This window comes from Haemaphysalis longicornis, unplaced genomic scaffold (genome assembly GCF_048455015.1).
Source record: "Haemaphysalis longicornis isolate Haplotype H1 unplaced genomic scaffold, Haemaphysalis longicornis Haplotype H1 scaffold_12, whole genome shotgun sequence".
NCBI classification, from domain to species: domain Eukaryota; kingdom Metazoa; phylum Arthropoda; class Arachnida; order Ixodida; family Ixodidae; genus Haemaphysalis; species Haemaphysalis longicornis.
This window is the reverse complement of record NW_027526225.1, coordinates 51,551,035-51,561,697: the sequence shown is the minus strand read 5'-3', so window position 1 is coordinate 51,561,697 and position 10,663 is coordinate 51,551,035. Positions and strand designations below refer to the sequence as shown.

General features: G+C 48.3%; 1 protein-coding gene across 1 annotated transcript in view; it reads left to right on the top strand.

Moving 5' to 3' along the window:
* LOC144161604 (chitinase-like protein 3) overlaps positions 1-10,663 on the top strand; it is a 45,316-nt gene continuing 34,653 nt past the window's right edge. Inside the window, exons 1-3 of the mRNA XM_077692242.1 lie at positions 1-71; positions 485-781; positions 7,939-8,281. Coding sequence (XP_077548368.1) covers positions 1-71; positions 485-781; positions 7,939-8,281 — 711 coding nt within the window. The remainder of the gene's footprint in view (positions 72-484; positions 782-7,938; positions 8,282-10,663) is intronic.

The window sequence follows — 10,663 nt, the reverse complement described above, 5'->3', positions numbered from 1 at the left end:
ATGCCGAAGCGCAAGCTGCAGGGCGACACATTGGACGACCACCGCAGAACTTTTTTAACAGCGGAGCTGTTGTAGGTTGACCCTTTTCGTCCGTCTCCTGTAGTTTGTGCGTCACGCAAAGGTAGGAGCAGGCTCCCAGGCCCGTCGGTGGCCTGGCAGAAACCGGTTCCTAGACCCATCGATAGAGGGCGCAGTAGGCCCTAACAGGGCCGGGTTCTTTTTTCTCCCGCCAGAGGAGCGAGAGGGGAGCTGGCGTTTAGCTACAGTGTACTAGAATTGTTTAGCCATCGATTCCTTCACGCGAATCGCGGTACTTGCGCGCGACGGCAACGCCGTTCTCCGGCAAGCGCCCGTTGACAATCGAGTTTACACAAGGGAACCGCGGTTCCGCTCTTTTCAGCAGCTTTCACACTGGGTGGAGCTGGGTTTAGTTTTCTCGTGTTTTCTCAATAGTTTTCTCATGTGGGTTCAGTTTCTCGTTTAGTTTTTTTCTTCCTTCCTTGCTCCTGTCACTTTCGCGGATTTTTTTTTTTTTTTTTCATTATCCAAGGTTGAGTTGGCCACCGTGCGTACCTAATCTGACTGGGGGAACGCAGACCGTGGGACCAGACCTGGTGGAACCAGACCCGGTGAAGCAGAGTCAGCTGAGCTACCAGGAGTACTGTTCCCAGAGCCTGCGCATTTACAACCGCTCAGTGCCCGTCGCGCCACAGCACAAGCCGTTCGTGGGAAACACAACCAACTACCAGTACCGCGAGGTGTTCTGCGTCTTCGACACCAAGTGAGCGCGCACACCCATGGCCACTGATCTTGCGGTGCATAACGAAAAAATGTCGCAGTTCTTAAAACGAGAGACTGCCCCAAAACGCAAAGCAGAGAAACCATCCTCCTCTGACGATGATGATGATGATCACGGGTGATGTGAAAGGGTTGAAACGCGAAGCTTTCTGCGGTCGAAAGCCAATGCCTCCAAAGTTTAAAGTGGAAGTCTAAAATGAAATCGTCGCACCCAAAACGCACTGCAGGAAAGCCAACTTACGGAATGGGTTTCAACAAAGGCACATCAAGCGCCTCAAAAAAAAAAAAACGCTTCCCGTGGTGGGAATCGAACCCGGGTCCCCCGCGTTGCGAAGCCGACGTCTATCCCATCAACATTACTAGAATAAGTATCCCATTGCGCCATTCCTACATGGTGGAAGAGGTTTAAATTTTGTACCTCAACTTTGACTGATCTTGCATCGGAGAAAGCTTCGAGTTTTAACCATCTTTTGCTTAAGAAAGGGCCTTTGATTTTCTTTTTAAGTTTGGCGTATTTTACGACCAGATTTACTACAGAATTTTTCGCATGCCCAACTCCAGACAATAATCTTCCTCGTACGCATACACGCCGTTGCAGCATCGCGGTTTGAGTTGATTGATTGTGGAGTTTAACGTGCCGAAGCTATACACACGAGCTATGAGGTGCATCCATAGTGTAGGCCTCTGGATTAATTTAGACCACCTCGGGATCTCTAATGTGAGCCGAAATATCGACACATGGGCGTTTTCGCTTTTCGCCTCCATCCGAAAAGCAGCTACCGCGGCCGGGAACCGAAGCCGCGTCCGTGGGATCGGCAGCCCGACGCCTTAGCCACGGGGCCACCGCGCCGGGGTCGTAGTTGTATCCCCGTCAGACAAGCGAGTCCGCCGGAGCGGCAGAACTCGTCGAAGTTAGGCTTTGAGACGGAAGACTGCCAATGACTCTCGGCCAAACCACACGCACGATCACTTTAGTAAAGGCACACAAAAACACTTCTCTAAGGTCTAAATACAATTCGTCCAGTTTATAGAATAGATTGCGAGGAACAAGAGAGGTTTTTTAGATGCGACGCTGAGAGCATCTCTTGTCGGCGGCCCTGTCCTTCCTGCGTGCGTCCGTCGTCGTCGTCGGCGTCCGCACTCTCGTCCGCTCACCCCCTCTCCTCTCCGATAGCGAACACTCTCTCGCGAGGGGCATTGGATTGGATTCGATTGGATTGGCTTGGCTTGGATTGGGTTAGTTTGGGTTTGGATTGGATTGCATTAAAGTGGATTGTGTTGGATTGTGTTGCGTCATAGCCGCGGCAGACGCACTGGCGCCGGCGCGTGCCCAGGTGAGAGCGAACACTCTCTCTCAACATTCGCGGGTGTGCGGCCCAGCGCGCTCTCACTCCGCCGGTGTGCGGCGCTGCGCGCGGGCCTGCGCATGTGCAGTACTCTCTCTCTCCGCGGTCTCCTCTCCTTCGGGCGCGCTACGCATATAACCGGTGTGCCGCTCTCCGGCGGCCTTTCGGTCGACGGTTGCTCTCCGCGTGCGCTTGAACCCCCCTCAGCGTCGCATCACACCAGGGTTCCCGCGAGGGGAGGTGGGCGTAATTTTTTTTTCAAAGGTTTATTTGTTTCAACACAAGGTTGCGGTTACATCAGGCGAAAAGCAGTTGCGTACTGCTTGAGGGTGCCTGACGACCCTTAGAGGACAGCGTGTTCACAATAAAAAGTACTGCATAAAATGGCCTATTTACAACATGTTCACAATGGCCTATTTACAGCCTATTTGCAATGGCCTATTTACAACCTATTTACAATGGCCTAATTACAGCCTATTTACACTGATCTATTTACAACTCAAGGGAATAATGGTTAAAGGATCGTTGACTGCTTCGTCTTCTTTCTCGAGTCGGGGCTTAGAGAAGGGCATCTGATGGCGAAATGACACCTCAAAGGATAAGTGATAGCTTAAGTTCTACTACGCGGGAGAGTGGACACGCAGTACTCGGAAAAGAGTATAAGGCTGGCTATAAAGTTTATGAAGAACAGTTGGGAAGCGAAGGCTGCTAACATCGGTACAAAAGCGGCGAAACTGATAACAACGAATAAAAACCGAGGGGAAATGAAGGCGAAAATCTCGTTAGGAATGTACCGGGCACAGAAGTGCGATGTAAGGAACGATTTTTTTTTTTCTCAACAAACTCCAAAGTTTCGACAAGTTTTAACTAAAGGGATAGAGCAGGTAATTTATGAGCAAGCAGCTGTCTAGTGGACTATATTCAATTTAACGGAGCAAATTTGGTCTGCAGAAAAAAAACAAACGATTAGACACATTTTGTCTAGTTGTGATAGCATCCAACCAAACACATGTGAAGATACGTCAGCCTTTGGACGCCCCATAGTTTAACAGTAACATGCGCAAGTAATAATCTCCCATCTAAAACCCTTGTAGCTTCAGAGTTGGCCAGTCAAATGGAACAAATATTTATATTGCCACGTAGCCAAGAACGATACACGTTTGTTCCGATTAACAGTGTTTTTTTTTTTTTTTTTTTGAGCGCACTTGTCAAGCGGCAAAGTGTCGGGCAACAAAGCGATACCCACACCAGAGCGTGCACGAATTCCGAGGTGTATACCCTGCCAGCATTGATCTTTACGCGTTATACTTCCTATAACCGTCGAATTAGATTGAGAACACTTGAGATTTACAAAGAAAGCTCTGGTGTAGTGACGATAGGCCGAAACGCTCTCCATATCAAATCAGAGAGCCTGCGCGGCATACAAAAGAAAGGGAAGGGAACAAAACACATAATTAAACTAAACATAAGGCATGGCTAAACAAGAGGCATGGTTTGGGCCAGTATGCTACCTCTGACCGCCTGACCTGAATTGGTGGTTAGAAGAGAGACACTTGGCAGAGTCGTAAGTCCAGTCATTGGTCTAACTAGCGCGAAATAATGCAGCGCAGATGTATTTGACTGCAATGTAAGTACAAAAATATCGTTCTGTGTGAGAGGAAATGTAGGGTACTACACGTCCAGGCAAGCCAGTACCCGCCTCTTATCACCAGCACCACAAGCGGATCGAGTCGCATACAGTGCACCTGCGCACTATTTTTTTAAAGATGGAAGACGAGATCCTTGCATTGAAATATACAAGGGATTGGCTGCACGAACCTTCAATCACATCCATGTTTTTTTAGGGAGACACGGCGCTGAGAGCAACTAAAATTCGTTCGCTCACACGCAGACATCGCCAATCCTATTGTTTTCAGTAATAGATACTACCTTACAGTAAATCTGTTCGCTTCTTATGATGCTGTGAGGTCAAACGCTACTGAAACGTTCCGTATATGAATACGGAATTATGGGAATGCGGAGTTCATTTGGGGTTAGCGCGCCCAGGAGCTGGTGAAGGAGATATTCGTTCCAAAAAAAAAAAAAGAAGAGAATCCGATTATTTTTCACAATAAAAACGCTTAGCACCGTTAATTCTTTCTAACCTCAATAAACGGCGAAATCAGGTCTCGTGTGTCTCCCACACACTCCGTATATGCGGAACTCATACCGGCAATGGCTTGCTGTTTCTGGTAGTCTTACAGAAGAAAAAATGTGTCAAATATTGCCCAAAAATATTGCCCGATACATTTTGCTCGAAACTACTGGATAATTGGAAGCTCAAACCCATACATCGGTTAAATGAAAGTCATCTCAAATAAGCGTCATTGAGGTGACCTTTATTTCTCGATAAAATTCAAAATTTCCCGGCGCAAAAACAGCGCCATACACTGCACTGATGTCGGCGCCATCGCCACTGGGGCAGCGCACATGTAGTTGATAAAGCGGCCGCCCGGTTTAGACTCGCGCCAGCGATGAAATCCCTCTCTTTCGAGGTCCTCAGCCTTCGTGGTTCCATAAAACTCCGTGTGAGCAGTTTCAGACTTCGATCTTAGCTTCAGGCTTTGATTTTAGCGATAAGTCACCGCTGTCATATCAACCCGTGCACTTTCGCTCCACTTGGCGACGGAAGTGGACATTCTGAACGAAATCAAGGAGGGAGACGTGTTGCGGACTATAGTAAGTAACAAGGGTGTTTTTGTGTTGTTTGTTTAATTCAATTCGAAGTGTTTTGCGGTCACCGCGGACATCGTATTAACGAGAGATTACAGTCGACTCTCGTTCCACAGTGACCGCAAAACACTTCGAACTAACAGAACTCCCAGTTAAACAAACAGCACAAAAACACCATTGTTACTATAGTTACTACAGACTGGTTACTATTTCACTATAGACTGGTACATTTTATCAGAGACTAATATACCCCTGCTACACTGGGGTCCAAATGTCATTTGAACCAAATGTCATTTGACTCAAATGGGTTGCTTCAAATGCCATTCAGAATCTGCCCTGCTACACTACAATTTCGATGGCATTTGAAAGCTTTCACAACTGTTCGCTGTGCTGTAGTGGCGCTGTTGTTGCCCCGTTCCGTTTTCGTACACTAATACAACAATCAAACTTAGGAGCAGTCCGAGGCAGTAAAATGATATCAAATTAGAAGAGACACCAGTTTTGACTCTAAATATGGCTGTCTTGCGTTGTTTTTGTTTGTGTTTTTTGCAACTGACCCACTGGTTTTGAGAGTATGAAAATTAAATATGTTGATTTCGTATTTTAAGTAAATAAACAGTGAACAAAGTTTCACAAACAACAATATTTTGTTAGTTTTACGTACGGAAGTATTATATTTTTTATTGCCGATCGAAGACGCCGCGTCCGAGAGTGCTGGAAATGGCATTTGGAATCTTAAATGTCTCTCTCGGTGCTCATTTGGCTCAAATGTCATTTGAGCCAAATGGCATTTAAAGACCTAGTGTAGCAGCACAACTTGGCATTTGAGCCAAATGACATTTGGTTCAAATGACATTTAGACCCCAGTGTAGCAGGGGTATAATATGGTGCTGCAAAAAGATCGGCATTTGGGCGAGTTAGCACTGGTTAAGCATGCTGAGCGGCAGCGTCGTCCTGTCGTCATCTTTCCCTTGTGTCTGTCTGAGTCTACTACGCTGCCATTCAAGATGCATACTGACTGCACAAGAATTGCCCACCCCTTAAACTCTTAGGTAACGCAGCGCCTTTCGCGTTCACTTGGTCTGGCTTGTAAGTCGCGATCACCCGCCTGACCCAGCGTGGAGGCCCCGGGTCTCGAGGCCCACCTTCTCGGCACGATGCGCTCGTTTTACTGCGAAGGCGCGCAGAGTGTACGCATGCAATCACGGTAGGGTGCCCCAATGCCCAGTTGATTACGGGGTGTTTTTCCCACTTTTCTGTGCATCCGTGCATTCCTAAAGGTTAGACGAACCGCTTTCAGAATAATTCGGTTTCCCGGAAACTTCGTTTTGATCCGGAAAGCGCAAGGGCCTTTCTCGCTTCATTGAGCGAATGCGGATGCACACATGGGCATTAACCGAAGCCTTACTTAATTATAGGAGCCACGAAGGCAAAATACAAGTTGGGTTTATTAGAAAGACTGCTTAGTCCCGATAACAATGATACCAATATCACCTCAATCTTCGAACAAATAACGGAGATACTAAAGAAAACGTGTGAAGCAGCCGCGACCCCCTGGCCAATTTCCCGCTACTTTTATATGACGTCACAGAACCTTGTTTGTGCGATTGGCGGCCGCCTAACTGGCCTGTCGCGACGACACATGACTGGACGTCTGTAATGGGGCCTCTAGTTCCATTTGACCGCATCACTTGAATGCTAACGTGTAGTTAACGCACTGAAAATTATGTTTTATTGTTTGCCCGTATGACGTCATTCTTGCTCATACACGTCACTGTGGCGCAAAATTTGAAAGTTTTTATATACTTCTTGCTTTTGTTCCCCTTAAAAAACATCTTTTGTGGCTGTAATGAAGCTGAGTGAGATACTGAATCCTAGTTCTTTCAAATTAAACGAAGTTGTATTTTCTCTTCATGGCTCTTTTAAGTCGTAAAGAGGGTGGAAGGGGGGGAGACACCTACACCACATTCTTCCCCCTCAAGTCCATCCCTGCTTGTTCAGTACGATTTTAGAGGCCATATTCCTTCTTGTGCTACTTAACCCCACAACTATCTGTGTCTGTCTGTCAGTCTGTCCTTCATTTCAGCCTTCCGGCCAAAAGTTCAAAGAATAGTGGAACGAGAGGCTTATATAGGCAAAGCTTTTCCAAACCACTAAATCTGCAAACAAACTTCTACTTGTCAACATTATTCAGCAAAAAGAAAGCATTAGACATCTTTGAGGCAGAACATCAGTGCACAATTGGTACTAGCAGTGTTCTTTTATATCAAAATAAATTGCAGGATGTGGACGATAGCAAATCAAAAATACGCGTCGAAAACAATATTTTTGCCCAAAAATACAAAAGAAGCTCGCACCATCCTGGGCCTCGTGGCAATGTTACAAGTTCAACAGTAACAAAATGTGACAGTAGGTGGCGCGAGCGGCGGAATGGGGGGAAATTGAATGGACTTGAGCAAACCACCACTCTGTTTATCGTAGGCGGATGGAAAGGCACGGAAAGAGCATGGCAGGCGGGCGTGAGAGATAGGAGAGGCATTTACATGACAGAAACGGCAGTGGACTATCGTCTTTCGACGGCATTTGCAGCGAAGTGAGCCGATAGCGACCAATTTTTTTTTAAACGGGAGAGACTATTGAATAGGGAGGACGAGTCAATAGGCAGGAAGTAAATGAAATGAACAGCAGGGCTTTGCAATGATAGAAGAAGTACTTGGTAATATGGGCAAATTTGTGGTATCCAAAATGGCCGGGGCGTATTCTGTTTAACGGCGGATACAAGTGATAAGAGCAACGATCTTTCAGTGGGACGGAGCCTGTTTTAAATTTTGTTTCAGTAACCCGAAAGACCCTTTATGGGATGTGAGAGTTAGGTTGAAACGACGCTGTCGTGATAGGTGTAATAGAAAAGGAACACCGAGGATATTCGGTAACGAGCACACTCGTCGGCAACGAGACAGACTTGGGATGTTACAAATTTGAGTAGACCATTAATATAGACTAGGAATAGTAGGGGGCCCAGAACACTTTCTTGGGGCACGCCAGATGTGAGTCTACAGCATTGAGGCCGTGTACCGTGCAGGAATTACCGCTTGGACGACTCGTACTTCCCAGACCACGTGCCGTACGACTTCTGCTCGTCCCTCATCTATTCGTCGGTGGCGGTGTTCTACGAGCAAGTTCAGTGGAAGCGCCCGGACATCGACAAGGCCTTCGTGGCGCATTTCACCAACCCGCCGCCCGGCGGCAGCCTCGGCGGCGGTTTTCCCCGTCTCAGCCACCGGGGCCACTTACTTCACGTGTACGTGACGCTAGGCGGCGACCCGGAGGACAACGCCAACTTCAGCAAGGTCTTCCGCATCCCGGAACGCATGTATCGCTTCACACACAACCTGGTCGAGTTCCTCCGGGAGTACGCCTTCTCGGTACGCCCGCCCTACTCTCCAATCTGATCTCAGAGAAGTTTAATCTTCGCGGGAGATGGACGAAGACCCACAGAATTAACAACCGAAAAATATCTTTGGTTATGTGTTTCAGGCATTAATCTCAAGCACAGTGGAAACCCTGGCTAGTTAATCTCACTTCACCTATAGGCTTGCGTCATGCGCTGGAGGTAGATTTGAACAGGAAGAGAAGCAGATATATACTCCTAGAAAAAGGAATGGTATGACGATAAGGTTGTTTGGTGCGTCGGTGCGGAGGTTTATTACCCCATTCGGAAGTGAATGCGTTACAGATTATCATTGCGTTTTAGCGTTCACACGGCAGCAGAGTATTGCCTACCAAGTGGGTTAGACGTGTTAGTAAGTATTCTTCATGTACACGACACTCACCATAACAGTCACTAAATAATGAAATGTCATTCAACCGCTTGGCTTGGCAAGGCCAAACAGATGAACGTCCAGAAATAAGATCCTTCGCTAGAGTTGCTTCATGCTCTCGGGTTTTCTTTTGCACCAGTTACCACCTTTTTGTAAGCTCATGTGCGTTAGATAGCGTTCTATTGCCGATTAGGCAACAGCAACAGCCACTCATCTGAATCCGCAGGCCTCTTCGTTCTTCGACATAAGCAGCTGCACACGCAGCATCAACAATCGGTGATATCTTCCACGTGCACGACAGCCACACCCTCAGCAGTGCTCTCCGCGAAAAACTGCTACGATAACATGCACGCGTCCGCCCTGAAGCTATGTCATTCCTCTGTCAACACTATTCCTTTATTGAAAAAAAAAAAAAAAACGTGACGCTTCATACAAAGCGTGTTGACTAGAAGTAGAAAACGGTGGTCTTGCGGAGGCAGCCTTCAGATGCTTGGTCAACACCCTTTTGAACACGAAAGTGTTTTATGCCGGGTTACAGCAAGACCTCACCGACGTCACATCCGTCCCGGAAATCACATCGCCAGGAAAAGTTCCATTGACGATGCGGCGGCGCTAGCATTCGAATCCACAATCACTCTGGCCACAACGGGAGGGGTGAAACGCTCTGCCAACTGGGGTATGAACTCAAGCCTGTATAGCTGTATGAACGCGCCTTATATCGTTCCCTTTAACATTATCCATTCAGATGGTGCTGCCGTCTAAGGGAGGTGCAGCGAAGTAGTGCGTCATAACACTAATGAGCGCCGATAGTTAGCGCCTATAGACAAAGCATCGTATAGCAGCGTAAGCCGCCACCTATGCTGCAGGTGTGATGGCCCCGTGCTCGACCGTGGCCCGGTGTAAGAACACTTGCATTAAGGCAGAAAGGCAACGACGCCGACTGACGAATATCTCTCTCCTGACTGCTTCGGTGCGACGAGAGACACGCCAGCGGGAAGCAGAACGCGTTCACGGTCCAAGCTGCGAACTTTGCATCTCGCGTTCCACAAGCTGGGCTCGTCGCAATGCCGCGGAGAAGGATCGAAATGGTCCCACCTTTGCCGAAGCGACCGCCAGAAGGACGTGGCTCGCCAAGCACACCCACGAGACTGCTGCCGACCCGCAAATCATGCTCCTCTTGCTGCAGTGGACCGTAACTTCCTACGATTCTCTGACAACCCGTTCGGTTTCGTTCGCACGGTTTGCGAGCGCCTGGAGTTAAAATCTGATTTACGCAATGCTTAGGCGTGTGTAAAGGGTCGAACACATGTCCCGGGAGCGACGCGTTTCCGGGCGCATTTTTGTAGCGTAAGCTACACTGGCCGAGGTTGAGCCGTTTCGCGCGGACCTTGAAGGGTCGTGCTGCGCAAGCGCGAGGAGCATTGGATTGGATTTGACTGGAATATATTTGGATTTGTATTGGATTCGATTGGAATAAATTAGATTCTGTTGGATTGGATTGGAATCCAATCCAATTGTAGTACGGGTGTGTAGAGAATCGGGTCTGCACATTCGCCGGTCTGCGCATACCAGAGGAGTGACGTCATAGCCGCGGCAGACGCACTGGCACCGGTGGGTGCCCAGCTGTGCGGCTCCGTTCCGCAGTAGCCAAGTCTGACGCTGCGCCGGAGCCCCTTGATAGCCGTTTCGCGTGGCTCCTGGAGAGCCGTGCTGCGCATACGCGAGGAGCAGTGACTGGACTGCACTGCACTGTACCGGACTGGATTGGATTGCAATCGTTTTAGCAGCAGTAAGCATGATAATCAGGTAATCCTAGAGAACCAGGAACCTAAGAATAACCAGCTGAACCTTAGCTCACGCTACGTATATCCTGGCATAGCCGAGCTAAGCCACGGCTCATTTTTCCCCTGTCCCAAACCGGTCCTGTAGCCTTCATGAGTGCTCCTGGCCGCCGCCGGACCTGTTTCCATAGCGCGAATACGCGTG